We start from the raw sequence: 25,180 nt of genomic DNA, 5'->3' as shown, positions 1-25,180 counted from the left end.
AGACGTATAAAACGATAGTGTTTTTGCGTCGATGGCTAAAACACAGAAATGTATGTGGCGAATAACGACTCAAGTTTGAATACACCACATACCATGCGTGATAATCCACACATTCATCAAGGCAACCACCGTTACTAAAAGAATCTCCCAGTCGCCAGGCTATAGCTATGGAATTTAAGTATGGAATTCTTCGTCAACCAATTGTTTTTAACCCCCGACGCAAAAACGACGGGGTGTTATAAGTTTGACGTGTCTGTGTGTGTGTGTGTGTGTGTGTGTGTGTGTGTATGTGGCATCGTAGCTCCCAAACGGATGATCCGATTGTAATGCGGTTTTTTTTGTTTAAAAGGTATGCCAGTCGGGAGTGTTCTTAGCTATGTTTGGTGGAAATCGGTTCAGGTCTTCAAGGTCATCAGCTAGTTTGCTAGATGTGATAGGAATGTTACACGCACAGTTTACTTGCAAGTATATGTGGGATCTGAAATTTGAAACACTAATGTCTTCTGGAACCACTGAGCTGGTCTGCTGTTAAGGCACGAAGATAGGAGACGTAACCCTGAACTGCCGTTTAGTAAACCCATCGAGTTGGGGCTCGTTGAATTTGTCTTGACGAGTTCTCTTCATGTTTCTGATTGACGAGAACCTGATGCTGGAAATGGGATGTGGCGGATGAAACCCTGGAATGCCGGAATGAAACGGATAAACCGATTTATATTTTTGCTGAAAATCTAGAATGTCCAAAGGTTAATCTTTATTGTTTCTCAATCTGTGCAATTCTCCCAGAGCCAGTTTGTCATGAGGATTGTTAAACAGCTTCCTTTGGCCGAGATCGCATATAACGACCCCATCTTAAGATAAAATAAATTAAATGAAAGAAGGAAAAATTAGGGAGCTCCTTTAAAAAGCATGAAATAAAATTAAATTATAAATTTAAAAAAACCCCCGACCCAAAAAAAGTACGCAATAATTATGACAAAAGGTTAAAAGGCAAAAAATAACTTTTAACACTAGGTAAACTAAATTTTGACGTGTCGGGGGACCGCTTTCTACCTTCATAAATACAACTAAAGTAATGAATTAGAGCGGTCCCCCGACACGACAAAATTAGTGTGTTAAATTATTTATATCATGACTGATTTAGAACATTTCGTCAAGCAGCACCTGAGTTAGATAGTTCTTTGCAGTGAAATATTATACACTATTACCTATTACAGTTTACTTTCAAACGGTCTTTTAGCACGCTAAAGAAAGTCACATTACTCGTACGTACAACATGTCTCCAGCATTGTTGCTGGTAAGCTACTATGATGACATACATTTTCCATTCTAATGGCGGCCACAAGTGAATGAATGTCTCGGTAGGTACTTTGTTAAATCATTCTCATACGTACATAGCGTATAATTAAAAATATTAACAGAGTTTCTCATCCGGAAAATACTGAGCGAAACTCGGAATATTTAAAGACTTTCATGAAATAATACAGTTGCCATGAATAAAACATAGCCATATGTTTGTCCGCGCTATGATAGAACCAAGCTACGCTTGAGCCATTAGCAAAACTGCCTATAAAATCTCACTAGTCCAATATAATTATCATCTGTTTATTCACTTCTTATGACGCAACATAAGATCTGGTCGTCAAAATCAGCGTCAAAACGACTAAACGTGTAATGAGTGCGACACGCGCTACCTGTCTAACCACTCGATTAGGGAACGTACACAAACCTCACATTGCGGACATCGAACGTGCGTCTCACGCAAGCGAAGTGCATGCGGGAATCTTGCTACCAAAATACACGCAGTCCATATACCCTGTCATAAATCAATTTCGTTCCTTGACAGCCATACTCCAAGTAAAATTGAACGTATGAACATATGAAATCACACTAGTAGCCGCCGTGCAACGCTTCGTACGCCTATGCTTAAGCTAGTGGATAGCCTCCGGTAAAGATGCGTCTGCGCATCGAGCACGTGCACCCGTCACGCATCACGAACACCCAGAAATTCGCTTAGTTTGTCCTGAGACTCCATGCCACTCGCACGCATGGAGGCCCGGTGCTTTTCCCGCGCAAGTGACTATGAAAAAGCAACCTGATATTTATGACGTGGGCCTGGCCGTTGTGTTCTCGATAGCAGATCTTATAAGAAGTAGCAGCACTGAAGAAATATTTTCGTGAGTATCTTCTTTTAAGGGCCGGTTAGGGCTTTGACCGTCGCCGGCGCATCGGCTCCTCGGGGCTAAAAGAGTTAAGTCGATCTGTACTGAACCTGTTGTTCACCTTGTTAAGATCGACGAACTTCTTTTGCTGGAATGATTTGCACGTTAAAGTTTTTGTCCGTTAACAATGTTGTCAGTTACGCACCTACCACATCTCATAAGAGGCTTAATTATTTCACGTTGTACCTGTAAGTTCCAAAGAAGGAAATATCGCAATATTTCCAAGAATAGCTCTTTAAATATTTTCAATTGCCAAGTTTTAAACCTACGCTCCAATAATTTTATATCTTCACAGAATAATATTTTGTAATAAATATAAACTAGAGGGATGGGTATCGTAGCTATTCTGAATTAAATAGGAACTATTCCAGTCTATAAAGTAAAATAAAAATTGATACAGAACGAGTTTAACTTGATGTTATTTATCGTCAACATTCAAGACTGTTTTCGTTCTTAACTATTTTGATAGACATTTACTGGATGGAATATTTTCCTATAAACAACCTCATCAATTTACCTGGCTCACAGTCTCGGGTTGAATTAAACATTGCCATTATTGAATCAAAATAAAACTCGTATAAAAACTTCGCGTGGAAAGGGGGATCATTATATATTTTTCATTATGTATGCAATCGACATTATCCCGGGCCGAGCCGGTGGTGCATCCGTTGTCCATAAACGCATAGTTGCTAGCTGAACAACTTTACCTACTTTCATTTACATAATGCGAACGATTATATATTATCGGGATGCAAGCCGTCTTTTATGATGCGTGCAAAAAATTACAAATAAACGGTACGTTATTTTATGTTGGTATACAGCCACTAGCAATGTGATTAAAGTTGCACTTCGAGGTAACTATTACTGTGTGCACATGACTTAATTAATTAGGTTCTTGACCTCGTAACCATGGAAAGGTTAGAACCCAACTTAAAGAAGGATGGTTCATGTCTCTTTATGTCGCCCTAATTTCAAAATAATTAATATGACAGATTAGATCTAGACCTAGGTAATTGACTCCCTAAAGTGGGGAGCTGTAGACCTGAAATTAACTAATTTAAATTACTTACTCTTGGCCTAATGATGATTTATGATATGTTTACTAGTTTTATGATATATTTTTTTTATTCGGTAACTAAACAATGTTTAAGCCTTAATTCAATAATGATACAGACCTATCTATACTAGCATTATTAGTAGGTACTATGCTCTCAGTGATCTTAGCTAAGACGATGATTAAATACCACGCAGCATTGTTTGTTAATTTCGTTATGTAAAGTGATGAACTAGATCACACATAAATTACAAAACATTGCCTACTTGACGTAATCTTAATATGATCATATTTCCTCACTGAAGTAGGTTCTACCACCAGGCATAAAATACTGTAAGAAGTTAGGGTGCTACCACAGAGAAATAAAGTTGAAACCCTAAAATAATTTGCTTCCTTTTTTTTAAAGGCTTATGACCTTATCTGTGGATAAAACAAAGACCCGTCGGGAATCAGCTAGCGACATCACGACATCGCGTTCATGTCCGCAGGCCCCGGTCTATGTCATTGCTTCTGCATCCTTATGTAATTATTTCTCGTCACGCTCTTTTTATTTACGTGTACAGAGGAAATCAAAAAGATATAAAAACCAGCTTATGTCTGCCAGCTATTCGAACGCAAAGCATTAATCTCGATAGGTTGTTAAACCCGTCGCATCGAACTGACTTTAAGTGATCATTAATTCTTATTCGCAACTCAATAGTACGGCCCTACGATACCATGTAAATTATCTTCATCTAGTAACATAAATTACGTAAGAAATTATATATTATGAGGTCGTAACCTCTGTACAACAAAAGCATACCTACTCCCGAGACTTCCTTGTCCGCAAAACGATCTCGTAATAGCGCTTGCGAAGGCTCTGGGCAATGAAAATCAAAATAAATGTCCAGACACAAAATAGCTCAGCGATCATAAATCAAAGTGTTTACGGCGACGCGACACCTCGCCTTGTAATCCTGCGGGATGGCCGATAGCCTAGCCTCGAGAAACGCTAACTCTGCTCTCTATAACTGGAAAAATTATGCCCTCATGGAGTAATAAATCATTATAATTTAGAGCATACTTACTCTTATGCCTATTACTAGCACATAAAAGACGGCTAACACAAACATTCAGGGCTATTGAACTGGTAATTCGTTTTATAATACTCCATAGGAAATTCTAATTCTGGTTTTCAAGACAGGTCGAGGTTCAAGGTGCCGACATTGAACCTCAAAAACAATAAATATAGAAAGATAGAATTATTATTAGGTTGCTAGACGCTGGTAATGTAGCTTTCTTAGATAGCGGAAACTTAAAACGCTTACGCAAATTAAAGAAAAGTTAAACTTTGACAGAATTTATTTCACGTTCCTTTAAATCGCTCTTCTCTCATCAACAGGTTACACAAAAAGAAGGAATGTAAACGGTTTGAATTAAGTCCAAAATATAAAAAGGATGGCCGCTCACCTTGACAGTCATGGACTGGCTAGCAGGTTATATCGATCAAGGTTAATAATACCAGGCTACCCATCAACCATTAACGAATTCTTAGACAGCCCCACAGATAATAATAAGATGCCTAAAACCCGACCACTGAAAAAAAAACAAATTATTTTTTTAAAGTTTCTACTTTTCTAGAAAAGTTAGGGGTCTGCGCAACTCTCGCAGCATTTTTATACAGGAACTTGGTGAGTTATGCTGCTTAATGTCGTCTAAGTAGTTAGGGATCAGAGAACATCATCAATACTTACCTATTAGCTAGGATTTCTCTATTAAACTCCCGGGCAGAAACGGGCATCGTAACACAACACAAGAGGGCTTAATTGAAGCTTTTTCTCACAGCTCGTATAAACTAGGGTAGTGTTAAATAATATATTGTTTAACTAACTCATTGGGCAGGTACCTATACAATTTGTTTCCTGCCATTTCTACAGAATCCCACAGGGTAAAACCCAAAATCTTTGTAACATCGCCAAATTATTTGGTGCTTGTGGTCCGCTTTGTTTAATTCTCAATTTTTCCTGTCCACAGTTCTTTCCTCAGCTCAGTCTGTGTGTTGATATTATTTATTGAATTTCGAATCGTACACTCTCTGTTAATAACAATAGCCTTTACTCATTCATTCGTATTGTTAATTCCGCTGTTCGTGAATATCGTTTTCAGCAGTAATAATAACACGTCCAAGACCGATTTCGGCCACGGCGACTGTTCTCATCTAAGGTGATCAACCAGCTGCGCAGGACTCACTATTCCTTCACTCTCACAGCCCGATGGGACGCTAATCCGACACGATCGGAGAGAGATCAGGCGCAGGCCGACATTAACGTGCTCTCCGATGCACGGGTGGATCAATCACCAACTTCCAGACCACGGGCTGCTTTGTGTAAAGTTTATAAAACCCACAAAGCGGTTTCGGCCCGACCCGGGAATCGAACCCGAGACCTCAGTCAAAGCAGTCGCTTGCGACCACTAGACCAACGAGGCAGTCAGCAGTTTCAGTAGCAGATGACTGCTAACAATGACTATTAAACTATCTAGTAATATGCGATCGCTAGAATAGAACATCAATCATATCATATTTACCCGACAGGCACCGGTAAATAATACGTATTACTTTTCAATTGTATGCACGCACTGCAACTGCAACGGTTTCTGCTCTTCAATTTCACCCAGTAGGTACGCAGCCTGTACTTACCTGCACATCTCTTGCAATGCGTAAGTGCATTTCATTTATTGCAAGTAAGTACGTGTTATAATTCGTGCATAACTAAATTCCTATGCTATAATTTAGGGTTACTGTACACGATTCGCGTAATTGAAAGATAATAGCAGGCAGAAAGTGTATGGTCACGACACGAAAAAAACAGTAGTCTAATTATGATCCGTGCCTTAAGATTCATAAAAACTACAATAAAGTGGAGTCAATCAATTAGTTCGAAATACGTTGTAAGCATTAATGTTTTTATACCACAAAGCGCTTTAATCACGCTTGTTGTATCGTATCGATTTCTTATGATTTATGGGCATTCGTTCTTGCAATTTGCGACCCGAGATTTCACTCCAATTGGGTATATCGACTTCATAAACCAGGATGATGAGTATTATACGAGCGAGCACCTACTTTTATATATTCTATGTTGTACTGCAATTGTTAAATTCAATCTCTCATCCTGGGCTTGCAGCTCTGCAGTGAACCCATAAGAAAACAACGCGTTTCAATTTGTGTGTCGGAAAAGTAATGAATAAAACTATGTAAATGTTAGATAAATTAAACAAATGTACTTGGTCACGGACCACTGCTGAACACAGGGCATACGACTCTAAAAGTGTAGATTAACAACCGCTCTGAACAAGTAAGTACCTAGGCGTATTAAGTGACCGTGACGTCTAAGTAACTGACAATTTTACAAAACACACATATGCTCTAGTTTGTTTTACTAAACTACTACAAATACTTTTTAAATGTCTTCCTCATCAAAATTCCGTTCGCCAATTAAGTTAAGCAAACAAAATGCATTAGCAACTTAGCACCTCGCGGGCGTTAAGCTAATATGCGTTGTATCATCCAGTCATCACATCACAATGAATGAGCGATGCAAGTGAAATATCAGTTAAATAATTGTCTGTAACGGAGGAATGTGACGTGGCAGCTGGTGCAGCCACCAGCGTTGGTGTCTCCGCCACACAATCAGTTCAGGCGAGTTTCACTCCGAGTATTCGTGCTGTTACTTTTACAACGCGCTGCCGCACACGAACAACGCTCTGTTTCCCTAAGTCTCATTGTTTCTACTTTGCGCACTGTCAAAGGAAAACTTTGACTTTCCACCGTGTCACCATCAAATTACTTAACACATTTTACCCAATTATATGTGATTGTTCAAACTAGTAGTTATAACAATTCTTACTGATTATACCTAGTTCAAAGAAAATAGCATTTATAAACAACATCATATCGTTTTCAAACACAGCATCGTCTAAGTTAAATTAGTCTTAAACGTTAATACCCGATCATTTAGATAGCTATCTATATTTATTGACGTGATAAACCGATTACGAAAGCGCTCGCGGCCCGTTCACACTGGCTGAATAAAACAAAGTATGAAGCAATCACTGGCTAGGGTTCGCACGGAGCGGAGATTTGGAAGTGATTTAAGATAACACTACTCACTAGTCAGTCCCGTTGGCTACAGAGATCGTTTGCTCCTACGATTGCCGGATGGCTCGAGAGCCGAGTCCACACACCGTTACTTTCGCACCAAATCTGCCTACAATACGTTGTTCAGTGTACTTTGATTCGGATAATAAGTTTAAAGTCACGATCCGGTCCGTGAAGCTGTCTACGTAATCTCTCGACTGAATTAGAGGCTTCCTTGTAAGGAGAGATGCATATTTTATATTGAAGTTATCGCTGAGACGAATTGCGGTCACAGTAGATTTATTCTCTAAGGGCGCATATTAGGAGATAATACTGTTATTGTAGTTCCATAACATATAAGTACATTGTTACCTTTGTCAGTACTGAAACGAGCTAGTTAGCTTTAGTAACTGAGAAGACACTTATAGGGCGGGGCGACAAGGCTAAATAAAGTCCAAATGACCAGCTAGGTATAGCAGACCGATTAGAGAGCATAACAGATTGCAAGACTTAATTAAACCGCTAAGCAATAGGTAATAAGAAATGTGGTGATACACTTATATGTACATATATAAGGATGAATAAATGACGGTTGGAGATGAGAATGTTAAGAGGATTATGTGGTTTGTGTGAGATCCAGCGGTAACAGAGACGCTGTACGGAAACCGTCTGACATTGTCTAAGCATGTTATCCGGAGGAATGAGGATCATGTTGTAGAAGACAATATGGCTTCAAATAGTGTTACTTGTGAGATGACTTGAAAAAAAAGTTAGGATGGACAGAAAGACATGATGCACCAACCAAATCATGCGCCGATATTGGGTAGCCCTAGGATTAATTCAAAGCGGAATAACTATTTCGAACCATTATAATTTTTGCTAATCTTGGTGTTAAATATAGGTAATGGAATTAGGTACCAACCAAGCTTTTAATGGCACAACACCTAGGGACGCAAAGTTAATGTTCGACGTCGACAACTACACAATGACAAAAGTTCTTTTGAAACTTAAAAAGGGACATAAAGGTGCTTTCAACTTGAACTGCACAATAACATAATAAGGGTCTAGACATTCGTGATCACGTTTTCTGTATAAGTATTCAAGTGGGCATTCAGAATGTAAGCGTTACCTCGGCTTTTTCAATCTTAACGACCTAAAAATAAAACGACAAAGAATACCAAATCGGTTAAGTTAGGGCTCCTAGGAGGTGCAAGGCGACTGTCGAACCGGTTTGGCCGGCAGATTCTTTGTTTGGTTATCGCAGAGTCGAAACGTCGCGGCTCGAGGCGAGACGGATATATTGGTGTCTGACTGACGCCGCATCTATCTGTTGCAGAGATAAGAGTACGAGAGCGGATGTGTCTACAGCGAGACTCGGGCAGCTGAGGGCCCCGGCCTGATGGCGAGCGCGGTGCGCGCGCTGCTCGTGACGGCGGCGCTGGCGGCGCTGGCGGGGGCGCAGGCCGCGCGCTTCGGCGACCGCCTCGCGCCGCGCGTGCCCGCCGCCTACTCGCCGCGCAACGCGCCCTCCGCACACCACTACGTCGACAATGAGTACGACGACGTCTACGAACAGGACTACGAGGAACAGAACCTCTCTGTCGAGGAAGAGGAACCGCCTGAACCCGCACCTCCTCTGCGTCGCCCTGCGCGCACTGAAGCTCATCGCCTTGAGATGAGCACCGAATACTTCGTTATACCAGAACGAATTTCATCGCCACCGCCACCTTCTACATCCACAACGGTCACGCCCCAACCGCAGCCGAACTTGACCATTGTACTAGCACCAACACCGCAAATTATGGGTGCACTACGGACAGAATCCTGGGCAGTACCTATATTAGCTCTCGCTTGCGTTAGTATGGTGACTCTCGGTGGGTTCGAAGCATTTGTAATATGGGGAGCGAGTCGCAAGGCTCCGAGCCATCGTCACCTACTGCTTGGACAGACATTACTATTTGGTTTGTTTTCGTGTGCCGCTACGGCTGCCTTGTTTGCAACAACGCCGACTGCGTTCACATGCGGTGCTGTCCGGTTCGGAACGGGCGTCTCGTATGTAATCGTATTCGCATCACTCCTAGTAAAATGTGTTTTTTTGCTTAGTTTGAATGGTGGAGTGTATCTACCGGCAGCGTACCAAGGACTCTTACTGTTTTTCGCTGTAATGATACAAGTAGCTATCGGTGCCCAGTGGCTTGGCGGCTCACCTCCACGAGTGATAAGCGGTGGCGGCCGATGTGACGTGCACATGTCAGATATGTTGCTATCGTTGTGCTACGCGGCGTTCCTGATCGCGGTGGTGTGTGGAGTGGCACTGCGGTCGCGCGGCATCCGCGACAACTACCGCGAGGCGACGCACATCGCGGGCGCAGGTGGCGCCACCGCCGCCGTCTGGGTGTGCTGGGTGGCGGCGGCGCTGGGCGCGCCCGAGCGCCACCGCGACGCGTGCGTGGCCGCGGGGCTGCTCGCGACCTGCGCCGTCGTGTTTGCGCTCATGTTTGCTCCGAAGGGCCGGCGACTGGCGGCGCTAGGCCGCGAAGGCAGATGGGACGCGGACCGCGACGAGGGACTCAGCTCCTTGGGAGCCGGGGGCTCCGGCTACTCGCCCTCGTTCTTCCACTTCAAGCCGGTGAAGTACGGCATGGTGTCGGCCGCGGCGCCGGCACCCGTGCCGCCCGCCGTGCTGGACCGTAAGGAGCCGCCCGCTCAGCCAGCCGGTTAGTTAAGTATCTAAAGTGCGCTACTAGTGAGGACTAGCGCTTCCACGCACTCAGATTGACCGCAGATCGCGACGTTCTTTTCGCAGATCCGTACGGAGGGCTGTTCGCGAACTCGCCGCACCCGCACTCACGCGTCCTGTATACTCCGCCGCACTACACTATGCACCCCCTTATGCTAAACTATCACTACAATTATCCGCCTTATCCTTACCTTCTGCCGCCAGGTAATTACTGTATACCTTCACTGCTTTAAATAAATGCACTCTCCCACGTTATATACTTCTTCTATTCAAAAAATAGAAAATTCGTCCTTATCTCATATTTATAAAAAGGTTTATTAGTATGCTCTGAATTACAATTTCAATCGAATTTATGAATCATAGATTCGCGTATTCTGCATAGTGGAACTGAGGTAAGGCATGGTACTGATTGTATGCTACAATGTGCAGGCGTGATGGTGCGTCCGGAGGAGGGCAACGTGTACACGAGCGTGGAGCCCACCTTCAGCAGCAACCCCAACGTGTACTTCCAGCGCACGGAGCCGTTGCACGTCGGCATGATGTACTGAGCCTCTGACAAACCACAAGTTCCGAAGCGAACACTGGGATTTGCAGCGCGACGCCATTGTCACTTGCCCCGGCAACCTGTGACACTCGACACTGTGTGACGAACAGTGCCAGCTGCTGCATAAACCACTCCTGCACACACTACATAAGTAGCCCCCCAGAGTTCAATAATTTATACTATTAAAATATTCCAAGATTCACACACAATAGTGTCTAATCCTCATGCAGATTACATGGAAAGAATAGATGAGGGAACCGGTAATTAGAGATTGTGCAACAAAATATGTCAAAGCAAATTATTTTCTAGTCAAACAATCAAATTAATGCATAATGAATACAGGACTACTCATTTCAAAACTTGTACGTGTTTTATGCAGCAGTGGCAGCAACCATGTGACACGAACTTTGTGAAGAGATAACATATTTTGAACTTAGTGTGACATGAAAGCTGTTTGTGATTTTAAACTATACTAAACCCACCCTGAAAGATATGAAGAACAGCTGATAGAATAAATTTAGATAACTTACTTCTAAGTTTAGAGAAAAACCATATAATTGTAAGATTTCCTTATGCAAATTTGTAAATAAAACTAAAGACTGTTTTTGGTTATTTTATTATAATTAAATTATAAAATTATTCTATATTTATTCAATGTAAACACATAAATAACTGTACAAAGTTTAGTACACGTACCCCATCAAAACAGAGGCATTGATGCTCAACTTTAGTAACAATCTCACTCACTCACAATGCTGCCACTTTCAGTTCTTAAGACAGAAGTAGGTGTTGTTCATATATTTCTGTTGGCAACACAATTCACTTGCAATACTCTACTTGGTTCCGGTGGAGAGCAGGGCCAGCAGTCCAGAGGCGGCCGTGAGGGAAATAATGTAGTTACTGTGAATAAACTGTTAAGGAAATATTGCAGAAGACTTTGTAAAATAAAATAATAATGGAGCACTGTCTGAAATTGACACAAAATATAAAATGTGAAACAACATTCTGTCAGATATATGCAGCCAAATATTGACCAGACAACAATACTTCACAGATTTACTTGGATATCCCAAATACTTATCTTCCATACGCCTAAATTATTTCTGATACTAGTATAATACAATGTTTCTTTTTTGTAAAAGGTCGTGTTTTGTAAAAGGATACACAGTGGGTGTGAAAGAGCGCAGGAGGTAGAAGCTGCTCAGGATCACGATGGTCAGGAACAGAGCGTTGTTGTAGAAGATTGAGTAGGTGGTGGCCTCGTAGTCAGCCACTTCATTCTTTTTCCATAGAATCCTGGAATTTTAATTAATACTTTGTTTAGTGTTTTTCTTGAATACTTTGAAGTTACATATTTGTAAATAGTTGAATTTTTTGAAAGGAAGATAATATGGCTGTAATGTGCTTCTAACACAGAGACCTGATTACAGGCAAGGGCAAATATTTCAGTGTATTACAAATAGTCCAGTGTAAATTACAAAGATATATCTACATCTATTGTAACTACACAAACAGTAAATGTATCAATAACATATCTCTTAAATATGAATATTCAAATTAACATTCTGTATAATCAACATATGGGACACTAAATCATGGACAATTACAAAATTACTGTCTAATTAGAATACATTAGGTTACTATGTAATTATTATAATTACCTGAATGACAATTAATTACTTGCAGATTAGATATTTAGAATTTAACAAATGAAAGTTGAGAAAATGTCTCATTATGTTACTTTGAAAAATAATAGTAAATATTCAATTGACTATTTGGAAGTACCTATAGATCCTTTGCTTTAAAATCAAAATTCAGTCAGAAACTATAACAGTTAATTAATTACCTGTAAGTGAATGTACAGGATGGCAAAAGTTTTTTATTTGGTGATGTGTTAAACGAAGAAAGTATAAAAATATCAACAACTTAAAGTAGGTTACCTCTCGTCCTTCTCCTTCCTGCTCATCTTCTTATCATCAGCCAGCTTGCGAGCCATCTCGCGAGCGACTGCGTCCTCTCTGCGGACTGCTACGCGGTGCTTCAGCTGGAACTTAGTGTTCCTGTAGGCCAGGGCCAGCAGCCAGGTGCTCGCCGTCGTCACCATCGCGAACCACGCCAGGGACGAGCTCACCTCGAGGGCGTGCACCCTCCAGAACAACCCTGAAACAGCGACACACATCTAACTCGAACCATACTTTCACTTTACCCTAATAACCAAATTATGTATAAAACTATACAATTTCTAAACTAATTATTGTAGTCTATATAGTTCGCTAATACTCACATATGGGAATAGCAGAGACGATGAAAGCATTCCCGTAAAAGAGGGCAGAGGACTTCGTCGAAACATTCCGGCTGAAATCTTGAAGCAACAATTCTTCTTCTTTTGTGAAAGCTTTGTTTGCCTTACCCGACATGATTGTTTATTTAATATTGATCTTAATTTCACTAATACTTAACATGAACTATGCGTATCGAAAATACACAGATAGCCTGATTGTGCCACCGCTTCAGCTGGCTTGTGCGCTGGCGAACGAAAGTCAAACGTCAAATGACATGTAAGCAACGTGTCAGAAATATTGCCACTTTTTCGAAAGTGTGTCAGGGATTGCCATAATGGTTTACTGATTCTCTTTATCAATCGACTTTCTTATAACCATACCTAAATTGCTCAATATTTGATGCAAATCTAATGATAATATACTGATAAATTGTGATCTTTGAATTTTTGCTCCTTACATTTATTTTAAAACATTTTGTAGTTGTTTTATGATATTCCTGAGATTGTCACAATAGTCAATGGTTTTCTTGAGTGGTACATGCATTGCATATTATGTAAACTGATCTCAATTTTACAATTTGTTTATCTTGAAACAGGAAAATACTTACTTAAGAGTTTTTTTAATAAACATTACTAATGTGTTGACTTATTTTTATTATAATCGATCGACTAAGGTAAACTGTGAAGTTCGTTCGTTTCGTTCGTAAATCTTGAAATTATTGCAGAATTAGCTACTGTCACTTTGACTATGGCAACCACAAACAAACCATAAACACACAACACAATTTTAAAAATAAACGTTCCTCAGTGGCGGGCTGATGGCATTTTGTTGGAAACTTGTAGAAATAAATATAAACTGTAAACAAAGTTGAAATAGTATTTCTAGTGCATGGGAATTAACGTGACTTCAAAATGAGTCACTTTGAATTTGCTATACCAGTGCAAAAAGACGAATTATTAGAATCTCACGCAGGACAATATCATGTAGAAGATGTCGTACAACAACGGGTACTTTTATCCAAACTGCAAGGTAAAGGAATCTGTTTATTTATCTGATTATTTTTATATGAATATAAGATAACCAGCGACTATATTTGCAGAGGCCGCACGAGCTTTTAACGCGGAAGGAGTTGAATTCATATTAGAACACTTTGATACTTACTTCTCAATCTTAGTTCATGGTAGCAAACTGGAATGGAATGTTATAAACAAAGGTATTGTATTTAAAAATAATTTAATAAACACTTCTGACAACAGTAAGATATTTATTGAACACAGCACACAAATATTAACTTTCTAAGTTACTTTGCATTTACTTTTTCTTTTTAGGTTTTGAACATATAGTCAGAGCAAGCAAAAGTCTCTGTAACCACATGGATCTTGTATTGCAAGAGCCAGAAATAGACGCAGATGTTAGAGTAAAGAATTTGAATATTCTCAAAATGATGATGTATCTGTTCACTCAGATTATGAAGACTAAAGACACTAAATTGGCTGCCGATGTGAGTAATACTTAACGTTCTTAAATTTATAAATAAATTACAGTCGCTATACTAATTAAACTAAGTATAATCATTGGATATGGAGCCCTGACCTTCACCTGCGCAAAAGTGATTTATTGGTTAATTGCCTTAAGTATACAGTGCGCTATCAAAGCTATCCCCACTCTTCCGCCGAGAGCTCATTATCCGTGCCAATAACTGTAAGTAGCAAGTATACTAAAGTTCCTGTTGGAATTGCTACATTCCCTAATCACAATGCAAATATTAATACCACTGTTTGAATTTCTATTTTGTTTTCAGAACTCTACGAAGCTAACACTTGGTAAAAAAGGCAAGAAAGCAACCGATGACGAAGAGTTCTGTGGTTGGACCGAGTCTGATAAGCAAGCAGCTCTGGTTACACTTAACTTGGTGCTCCAACAACCACTTTCCAAGTTGTGGGACCCTCCATTGGCTGAGGATAACTTTGTATCGTAAGTTTACAATTGAACTCCAATTCTAATTATTTAAATGCTTGTGCACTGTAATAGAACATTCATGGCTGGCTGCTCTCCTTAGAGAGTATTGTGGCCGACGATTGTCTTGGATGCCATTTTTATTACTTGAATTTAAAACTCCTTGTATATTAACAGAATGGTGGCAGAGCCCTGTTACAAAGCATTAGAAGAACAAATAATAAAGAACAAGTCAGTCAGAGAAACTGTATTCCAAGTGCTTGGTGTGCTGATTAAGAAGTACAACCATGGCACCTCCTGCCTTATAAAGCTGGTTCAGGTAAATTATTTTAAGGATAGGTTTAAGACTTTTGTAGGTGGGAGTGTGCCTCATGCTCTGAGTTTCATGAATAATCTGCATCAGAGTCTGAGAGTTACGTAAATAACATAATGTGCATCAGAAAAATGGACTAGTTTCCAAGTTGTCTATTTGATATATTGCTGTTTATTTCAGGTACTACAAATGGTGGAGCATGCAGTATCGCCAATATGTGCTGGAGTTGTACAACTAACCAAAGAATTTGGACTTGGAACATTTGGACCACAAATGGTGACTTATTTATTTTATTCATTTATGTGATAAATACTGGCTGATTCCCTCAGTGTTACCCATTTCAGGGGATAATCGGTTTCCACAACCAACAAAAAGTAGCCTATGTCCTTTTCCCGGCTCTGGACTATCTGTGGACCAAACATTCAGATTGGTTCGTTATTTTTGTCGTGAAGGACCGACTGATCTCTTGCTATCTCTAGCTATTTTCGCGTTTATAATATTGGCAAGTTTTTTCCTTATGTTTGGTTTGCACTTTTCGTAGGTTCGTGAAATAGCAGAAGCATTAGCTTCGTCGGACGATGAGAATGCCGGCGCGGGCGCCGAGCAGGGAGCCGCCAGGAACTGTGGAGCATTCCTCCTTGAGCTCACCAAGGAACTTCCCAAGGAGATGACAAGTGCCATTGCAACTATACAACCGTATTTGGAAAGTGATGAGGTATGTGTTTAACATTTTTTCAGGTTCTAATTTTCTGTATGACAGTGCCTGGATTGTATTATTTTCCCGTACAACAGTGCTTTTTTAGTGGAACATTTTTGTCGCCCGTAGCAAAAAAAAATTTTTTGATCGTTAGTGACTTCCTATACGCGACACCGCCCGTACGAATCTTGCAGAAAATTTGTTAGGATGAAAGGGCTTTTAACATACCCTTCCGATACACGTGAGTTTCGCACGTGGTCACAGTATGGAAATGTATGAGCCCCTCACGCGCCTCATTATTCTGTCTGAAGGGAATCTTTATTCATGGATAGCAACATTTTCAATTGTTTATCTAATTTCAGTCATACACCCTTCGCATCAGCGTGCTTGGTATGATGTGTGAAGTACTAAGCGTGGAGCTGACCGGCGAGGGCCTGACGGATGAGCAGCGCATACAGCGAGACGACTTCTTAGACGACCTGTATGAACACATGCATGATCTGTCGGCATATGTGCGGCATAAGGTATATACTTCATACTAGGAAACATTGCAGATTCTATGCAAACTGTGTAATGTATAAGGTATTGCATACTATACTACATTTAGGGCTTCAATCCCGTATCGAGGGTACTTCGCGTACTAGGATACGGCAAAAAATGTCCTATACATTCATTCCCCCGGGTCTTAGCTATTCCCCCATATATATTTTTTTTTAATTTCAGAGCAAAAGCCAGAGCCGTTCTTGAATTATACGTAGCATAACACGACTACGCGATAAACAATTATTCCATTTTGGCTTCACCTGTTTATAAGTCACTTTGCATGTACCTAATATTTTTATACATTACATTTTTAACAATAACATTGTTATTTCTTTAACCTCATCTTTTCATTGTAACAGGTGCTTCAGTTTTGGTGTCGACTACAAAGAGAGAACTGTGTGCCCGTGAATAGACAACGCACGGTGCTTGAGCGAGCTATTGGTCGACTCAAGGATAAAGCCGCTCTCGTCAGAAAGGCTGCTATTCAACTGCTTAAGGTAAAATACGAAATACAACTAACTTATCAAAAAACGCAGTACATCGATTTAAATATACTGTACTATACTTTTCAACCAACGATTAACGATTCTGTAACTTACCAAAAAAAACTAGATAATTTTCTAATTTACTTGCAATATTTTAGATATTCTTGGAATGCAATCCATTTTCCGCACAACTAAAACTGGAAGTACTTGAAGAACAATTGAAAACTGAGCAAGAAATATTAGATGATTTGCAAAAGAAGCTAAATCCGGGACCAGATCCTGAATTGGTAAAAAAATGGGATAGCATTGAAAATGATGTTGTAAGCGCCATCAAGAAAGGCATGGATGTACTAACACAAGATGAACCTGAATTATCACAGGCGTCTTTAGAAAACTTATATGATGCGATACGTAAGCATTTACATGATAAGAATTACTACAAGGCGTATCTTATTGTGAAGCATACTGAGAGACAATATCCTGATGCCAAGTTGCTGAGATGTGAAATGGAGAAGAGTGATCAGGTAAGAACATTGCTATAGTTCCCGCCAAACTTAAAGGCGGTTTGCAAGTAATGTCCGCGGATTGCGCCTTCACCGCCCACTTATACCAAAAAGTGGATTCTTAGAGTTTCGCGCATTGATCCGCCATTAACTTTGGTACGAACCATACTTTATTTTGTCACTTTCAAATTATAAATTACATGTTTCAGATCGCCTATTTCGTAGCCCTACTCCGCAATATATTCGTAATACCAGAGAGAGGTACCACATCTCTAACACAGCAATGTGAGCAAGAACTCGCTATGTACAAGCGTTTAGAAGAAAAAGAGAACATAGTGGCTTTCTTACAAGAGTCTGTGTATTTCTGTCGCATGGTGTCTGAAGCTGTACCACTTATAAACTCGCTGTTGATGTCTAAACAAGCCGGGGATGTCAGTGAAGCTATAGACTTCTTTACCACGGCCCATCATTTTAATATAGAGTCGGCTAAAGTTGGAGTCGCTAATATGTTGCTGCTTGTTTGGTCGCCGGATCAGGTGAGATTTTTTTTAAAGTATATTTATAAGCTTTTATTTAACTTGCAATGTATATATATATGTTACAGTGGATTCTTTTTAAATATACTACTACATATTTGGATTTTCATCAAAAACCTGATTTACTTTTATCAAGTTAATTATGAAACCTTATGTTATTAAATCTTTTAACCAACAGTAAATATATTGAGTATCGTACAACGCGAAAATATCGTGGCAAGTTCTGACATTACTGGTACAATAAAATATGAGTAGAAAATTAATACCATCACACACAGCATTGTTTAAACTTAACGCTTATGTGTGCGGACTTATTATTTATTACTTGCGCCGATAACTTTACGACGCCGTATGCATGCGCTCCTAATATCCTAAATATCATATCTATGATCTCTATTCTCGTGCACCCAGGATAAGCGCGAGGCAGTAGAGCGCGCATACCGCGAGATGTACCTGGAGTGCGAGAACAAGGCGGAGCGGGCGCGGTGCTTCGCCGTCGCCAAGCAGCTCGTGTCGCTTGTGGCACACGTCGACCGCGGCAGTGCACTCGCGCTCGAACATCTCGTCGATAAGTGGGTGGATAAGGGAGATATCAGTCCAGCTATTATACAGGTAAAACTATGTAATTTTTTGGTAGGCAAATCGAATAATGACCCACTTTGGGTGAAGACGAAGTATCTAACTGAGTACCAGACAGTTTCTATAACCTATCTATAATTTCACCTTATAAAGATCACAAATCTATCATTTTGTCATTGCTAGTGTATAAAACTTAATCTTTGTTCCATCTGTGTTCCAAGGCTTTGATTACTTTTTCCGGCTTTCAAGCTAACAGCCATCCATTCGAGGATCTAAAGCCCCGAATAATAACTTAAAACATAATTTTATAAATATAATTTAAATATACTGTTTGTTTGTCACAGGTCTTTTGGGAGATGTTTTTAAAAAAGATCGACGGTACAACAGATGCGGACAGCTACGCCGCACTAAATCTTCTAGTGATGGTCGCCAAAGCCAAACCTTCTGTAGCCTTAGCTAATCTCGACGTCATACAATCCCACGGACTTACTGCAGATTACAACTCGAGAAACTTGTCCGTGCAACTACTGTTACCATTAGCGAAAAAGACCCAAAGATATCCTGTCGAACATCCAATCTTTACGTCACTGTTCGACAGTTTAATGGAAACTTTCTCCAAGTTGGATAGATTCACGGCATTTGCTGCTAACTCTATAGATCTCATATACGCAATTTGTGATACTCCTGAAATTGTCAGTGCGAAGATTTTAGCAGAAATGTACAAGCAAGTTGAGGATACCATAGTGAAAGATATTGATAGTGAAGAGGAAATTACCCTGCCGACGGAGTTACTAACTCGCTTCGTGTTCGTGTTAGGACAAGTGGCGCTACAGCAGCTCATATATCTTGATATCAATGTGTACAGCGAGCTCAGGAGGAGGAATCAGGTAATTATTAAAACTAGCTGTTCACTATTTCCCACACTCGGCTAAAACTGGTCTATATGCTAATCTGAAATATGTAGTTTAACATGTGTATGAATTTTTTGCATCATAGAGCAACAAACACAAAATTCATCTCTATATATTTTATTTATTTATTTTCTCTATATTTACTTTTAGGTTCGCGAAGAACGTAAAGTCGAAGAGAAACGTAAGAAGAAAGCGGGTGTGTTCGCGACGCCGGGGAAGCGCGGACGAGTGGACGACCTGCGCCGACAGACGCTCATGAACGTCAGCAACGCCAGCGCCTCCTCGCGGCAACAGCGCTCCGCTAGCGTAACTTCCAACAAAGGACCATCGGTATGTTCACAGAAAATCTCCATTCGCCCAATAACTTTAAAAGATAACTTGCTATAAAACTCACCTTATATACTCCCATGTGTGCAACCTCTAAGTACTCCCCGTATCTATTCACCTTTATGTACTACCCCCAAGTACACTTTCATGTAACCTGAATTTAATGACCTTGAACTAAAAACACTTGAGCAGTGTAACGTTCCAAATTTAAAAAACACGCCTGCAATGGATTTAATTTTCATTGTACCTACGTAAATTCGAATAATATAATTTGAGTGAAACAATAATGAAATGAAATAAATATGCCAGGTGAACACGACGATGACGGAGGAGGAGGCAGGCCTGGAGGGCGCGGTGGCGGACGACGCGGACGCGGAGTACGTGCGCGGCGTGTGCGAGCGCGACATTGTCGGCGCGGCCACTGCGCTCGCGCGCTACGTGCCGCTGCTGCGCTGGCTGCTTGCCAACCCTGCTAAGGTCTCGTCGGCTCTGCAGGCCGCCGCCGCTCTTTCATATACCAGGTACCATTGTACTTAACATGAAGGTATGAAAGATGAGCGGAGATGCCATCTCCGCTCAGGAGATGCCGGGATGTCAACTGTGGGCGTGCCCAAAATGCTTAGTTACGATTGACGATAGCGTTCGGGTTCTTTGATACGCCTGTCAAAGATTGATCAAAGAATGTTTTTTTTCGCACCCGCATTTTGGCGACGCTAGTTTCGTTTAGGAATGAATGGTGTAAAAATGTTACACGTGTACCAGAAACCTAATTATCTTTCACCAAATTAAAAATATTATTTTAGGTTCATGCTGGTTTCCAACGCCGTGTGCGAGGAAGGTCTACAGCTGATGGTGACAGTTCTCAAGAAGTCTAAGAATGTGTCGTTAAGGACCAACTTAACTATCGCATTCGCCGACCTCACGTTGCGGTTCCCTAACCTTACACAACCATGGACTCATCATATTTATCATATGTAAGTACCTACCTTTTACCCTATGATATGTAGTTATTCCTATTATCATACATATACTAATTTTATTCCTTTTCAAGTAATCTTAAATTTTGGGATGGAATAATATTTTTATCTGACTTCCGAAAGCGCGTTACAATATGTTATTTAATTTCAGTCTAAGTGACGAAGAGTTAGAAGTACGTCAATGCGCGGTTAAAATGCTGTCGTTCTTAGTTCTACACGAGATGGTGCGAGTGAAGGGACAGATCGCCGACATGGCGCTGTGTTGCGCAGACAAAGACGCCCGCGTCGCTTCCATGACCAAACTGTTCTTCAAAAATCTGTCGCAGAAAGGCAACGCCTTGTATAATGTAATGCCTGACATTATATCGAGGCTAAGCGACCCTGATCTAAATGTACCTGAGGAGCAATACAGAGTTATTATGAAGTAAGTAAATATGTCCACACGCAGGTATATTTAGGAGATATATAGTATTCACTATTCAACAATCCATGTTTTTGTCCCTAGATACATAACATCGCTTATACAAAAAGACCGCCAAATGGAGGCTCTAGTAGAAAAGCTATGCCAAAGATTCAAGCTGTCTACAGAAGAGAGGCAATGGCGAGACCTCGCATACTGCCTGTCACTGTTCACGTACAACGAGAGGTCGCTACGAAAGCTCATAGAGAACCTCGACTGTTACAAAGATAAACTACACTGTTCTGGAGTCATGGAGTCATTCAACACGCTAATGAATAACACGTCGAAAATGGCTCGTAATGAAATTAAGGTAGGTTTGACAATGTCAATAGTTTTTATCTTGTCAAATTTTAATGCTTAACGATCGATGATTTATTTTATTCCAAAACTACATAGTTTAAAACAAAGTCGCTTTTTTTGTCTCTATATCCCTATGTTAAATCTTCGAAACTCCGCAACGGATTTTGAAGCGGTTTTCTTTAATAATAGTGATTGAAGAGGCAGGTTTATATGTATAATAACAGTGAATAAATAGTGAGGAAATACTGTTGTCCCACGCGAAGCCGGGCTTGGTCGCTAGTTACTAATAATATAACTCATGGACAAAAATTTTCAGACTTTAGTGACCGAGTTGGGCGACAAGATAGAAGAATGCTTTGCGGTGCGTGACGGTGAGGAGGGCAACACTGAAGAGAACAGTGAGGGTGGCGCCGCCAGCGGGTCGCCGCCGCTACGCAGCCAGCCCGTCCGCGCCACGCCGCGCCGCAAGCCCGCGCCACGCCGGAACAGGCGACGCTCTTCTTCTAGCCCAGACGAGGTAACAACACTACACGTTTAGTTCACATGAAATTATCTATGGCCCTTTAGATATGCAATATAAATGATCAAGATACCACTTCCTTAGTAGATATTTGTGCAATATACAGCAGAACAAACGAGGGCGGGCGTTGTGTCTTCTCTTAAATTATCGCCAATATGAAAAGCTGAACAAATGTTCTTTGCATTTTTATAAAACTGTCATGTTTGCCCCTTTGCAGAATGAAACACCCAATACCCAAGATACCCCGAGTGTCAGGAAATCGAGTCGGAGAGCTGCGACAAGGAACAATAAAACAGCGAACGTGTCAGATGATTCAGGTAAAATTAAACCTTATCTAAAAAAATACATATCATTTTTGCAAATCTCCTCATTTCTAAACTACAGTGTTCTTTCATTACTACAAGTTTTTACTCCGACTATATTTTTTGCTTACAGATGAAGACTTCCAGAAAAAGGAAGACGATGAAGTATTCAAAAAACCAATAGCAAAGAAAACTACACGTAGAAGAAAATGAAATAAGTTAATCTGTTGATTGAATATAATATTAATTCTCAAAACTTGTTATAATTGAATTGAAATTGAATTACGAAGTCCATCTCCATTTTCCTTTGCAAAATCTTCCTCATGTCGTGTCGAACAAAATATGTGACGTAAAATTAATAGATGTTTTCATACGGATTAACTACTACTCTTTTACTAATGTTCAGATGGCACCCCCAGAAATATCAAAAATTCTTATAAATTATGCTTTTCAGTATAACATGGGTATAAACCGCTAAGAATGTTCGAGAGGGGTTGATTCGAAGCCACCTCTTGTCACGAGCACCAGATTGAGAGTTTTGCGCATTCAGCATACCTATCAAGCACGGTCTTGAAAAAATGCTATAAAAACGCTAGGCAAGATGATCCTAATACGAGATGAAAGTCCTTGGTTTCGAACTATAGTTTTAAAATGTATTGACACTGACATAACGATTGAATGATGACAGCTGTCTGTTTTCTGAAGTTTGCTTGATTTGTTTTGACTTTTGAAAAAGTGCTAAAAATGAAATAATGAATATTCTTGCCGGTACTAAGTTAAGATTGCTTATTGTTGTACTTCAAATTATATTTATGATCCGATCTAGCATAACGATGATAACAACTCACTTTAAATGTCGGGGAGGTTTTTATCCTCGCAGTAATATAGAAAGATTTCCCGTACCCGATGAGAAGGTTGGATGGTCTACTGAATGCAAGGATTATCAACCTCACAATTATACAGCTGCATCTATACATGGACAACCCTGGGCAGATCCTAAAATAGGTGAGAAAAGTTTAATGCAGCTACTAATGTACAGTTTGTTTATTTTTACAGAATTTATTTAAAACTATTTTCATGTTTAGGAGAGCCTGGATTTAATCCAAAATGGAACAGTATGGATGGGAAAGTAAACAGAGTTAGCTACATGGGCCAGTACGTAATAGAAAATGGATATCCACTGAATCCTATAGGAAGGACAGGTATAATTGGGCGAGGGGTTCTAGGGAGATGGGGACCAAATCATGCTGCTGACCCAGTTGTCACTCGGTGGAAGAGGAATGAAAATGGCGAAATTGTAAGGGACAAGACTAGTAATAAGTAGGTAATTCATTCATTCACAAGTTTGTTTATCAGGGGGAATATTTATCTGTTTAATTAACAAGGAATGTCCATTTAAGGCCTATTCTACAATGTGTCATAGTGAAGAGACGCGACACTGGAGAGTGGGCCCTACCAGGAGGTATGGTAGATCCTGGAGAGAAAGTCTCTGCTACAGCAGTCAGAGAATTCCAAGAAGAAGCAATGAACTCTTTAGTTTTAGCTGAAGGTGAGTCAATGCTGAATTGGCTGCTATTGCTGCAGCACACAACAGCTGTTTACCTCATATAGTATTTTTTCTTTATCAGATCAAAAGAAGGCCTGGTTTCGAAGGTTTGAAAAGTTCTTTGAAGAAGGAAATGTGATTTATCAAGGTTACATTGATGATCATCGCAATACAGACAATGCATGGATGGAAAGTGTCGCCTACAGTTTCCATGACAACAGTGGATCCACTGTTGGTGCATTAACATTGCAAGCTGGTGACGACGCTGTTGGAGTGCAGTGGGTGGACATAACTCCTGAAATGACACTGTATGCAAGCCACAAACAAGTTGTTATGGAAGTATTTAAAAAATACTTGGCAAACTTTGACCAATCAAGCTAATATTGTTCCTGCAGCTGAACTTAATATTTTTTGGTTAAGTGGTATTTTGTACAATGGAAATGCATAATTTAACATTCTATTCATAAGGGCAGCAATGAGAAGAAGAGAATAAATAACAAAACAGTTTTTATCAAAAAAACTAATTTTCTTTATTTTCCTTTTTAATAAGCATACAGAAATAATGTGTTGTTTCCCCTTGACACATAATTTGAACATTATCACTCGACCTATTGCACCCCAAGCAACTAAAACTTAAATGCAAACAATATTTACTAAAATTACTATTAACTTGTTTAAGTAAACAACCAGTTCTTATATTTTTTCGTTTGTAAATATTGTGACAAAACTAAATAGCCAATTATTGTCTAAACCCAACATGCATTTTAAACTTATCCCAATATAGTGTGCAGTAGCGCATTTACAATTTACTTAAATTGCAAAAACAATCTGTTGCAATTTAAAAAATGACCAGTTTTTTTTAAACCTCAATGTGAATTACATCATGTTAGAAGTTATCACAAAATATTTTTGTTGATTGATTTTGCTTAAATACCTACATGTATGTGATCTAAAATTAGATCTAAATGTTTGCCTTAAAATCGTTAATTTCAATAACTGATCCAAAAGGGCCCAAATGTTTCTATACCAGTTCATATGGCTATTCTTACAAAACAAAATCATTCCAATGACTAGTTTACATTACTTTCGAAAATCGCGTCGTGCAGATACAATTTATAAATGCAGATAAATGATTTATTACATAGAACCAAAGCGTAAATTACGATCAGCTTTGTAAAGTAAAAAATAGGTGTTTTAACATAGAAATAAACTCGAATGAATATATTTACAGTCTTATACGCCAAATTCAGTCAAGAACTTAGTAAAATT

At 39.9% G+C, this 25,180-nt stretch overlaps 4 protein-coding genes across 4 annotated transcripts; 3 read left to right on the top strand and 1 right to left on the bottom strand.

Annotated features, from left to right (window-relative positions):
• Positions 1–1,883: 1,883 nt before the first annotated feature.
• LOC110372829 (uncharacterized) lies at positions 1,884–10,919 on the top strand. Its single transcript, XM_021329813.3, has 4 exons — positions 1,884–2,174; positions 8,727–10,107; positions 10,197–10,334; positions 10,560–10,919. The coding sequence occupies exons 2-4, from the start codon at positions 8,790–8,792 to the stop codon at positions 10,676–10,678; spliced, it is 1,575 nt and encodes a 524-aa protein (XP_021185488.1). The 5' UTR covers positions 1,884–2,174; positions 8,727–8,789; the 3' UTR covers positions 10,679–10,919.
• A 355-nt stretch (positions 10,920–11,274) lies between these two features.
• On the bottom strand, positions 11,275–13,225 carry LOC110372830 (translocon-associated protein subunit gamma). The gene is made up of 4 exons (XM_021329816.3): positions 12,959–13,225; positions 12,615–12,834; positions 11,839–11,970; positions 11,275–11,574 (listed from the first exon to the last, which is right to left on the bottom strand). Exons 1-4 carry the CDS (start codon positions 13,089–13,091, stop codon positions 11,508–11,510), a joined length of 552 nt encoding a protein of 183 aa, XP_021185491.1. The 5' UTR covers positions 13,092–13,225; the 3' UTR covers positions 11,275–11,507.
• A 519-nt stretch (positions 13,226–13,744) lies between these two features.
• Positions 13,745–22,621, top strand: LOC110372859 (condensin complex subunit 1). Its single transcript, XM_064035929.1, has 21 exons — positions 13,745–13,985; positions 14,056–14,169; positions 14,285–14,457; positions 14,758–14,930; positions 15,090–15,231; positions 15,406–15,501; positions 15,767–15,940; positions 16,285–16,446; positions 16,825–16,962; positions 17,109–17,474; positions 17,663–17,989; positions 18,401–18,601; positions 18,913–19,455; positions 19,630–19,809; positions 20,116–20,327; positions 20,610–20,780; positions 20,935–21,207; positions 21,289–21,553; positions 21,860–22,060; positions 22,281–22,380; positions 22,499–22,621. The coding sequence occupies exons 1-21, from the start codon at positions 13,868–13,870 to the stop codon at positions 22,576–22,578; spliced, it is 4,209 nt and encodes a 1,402-aa protein (XP_063891999.1). The 5' UTR covers positions 13,745–13,867; the 3' UTR covers positions 22,579–22,621.
• A 435-nt stretch (positions 22,622–23,056) lies between these two features.
• LOC110372817 (ADP-ribose pyrophosphatase, mitochondrial) lies at positions 23,057–24,681 on the top strand. Its single transcript, XM_021329795.3, has 4 exons — positions 23,057–23,370; positions 23,451–23,685; positions 23,766–23,914; positions 23,994–24,681. Exons 1-4 carry the CDS (start codon positions 23,118–23,120, stop codon positions 24,290–24,292), a joined length of 936 nt encoding a protein of 311 aa, XP_021185470.3. The 5' UTR covers positions 23,057–23,117; the 3' UTR covers positions 24,293–24,681.
• Positions 24,682–25,180: the final 499 nt, after the last annotated feature.

This window comes from Helicoverpa armigera, chromosome 8 (assembly GCF_030705265.1).
Source record: "Helicoverpa armigera isolate CAAS_96S chromosome 8, ASM3070526v1, whole genome shotgun sequence".
Classification (NCBI taxonomy): Eukaryota; Metazoa; Arthropoda; class Insecta; order Lepidoptera; family Noctuidae; genus Helicoverpa; species Helicoverpa armigera.
The sequence above is the reverse complement of the archived record's forward strand: the minus strand, read 5'-3'. Positions and strand labels throughout refer to the sequence as shown.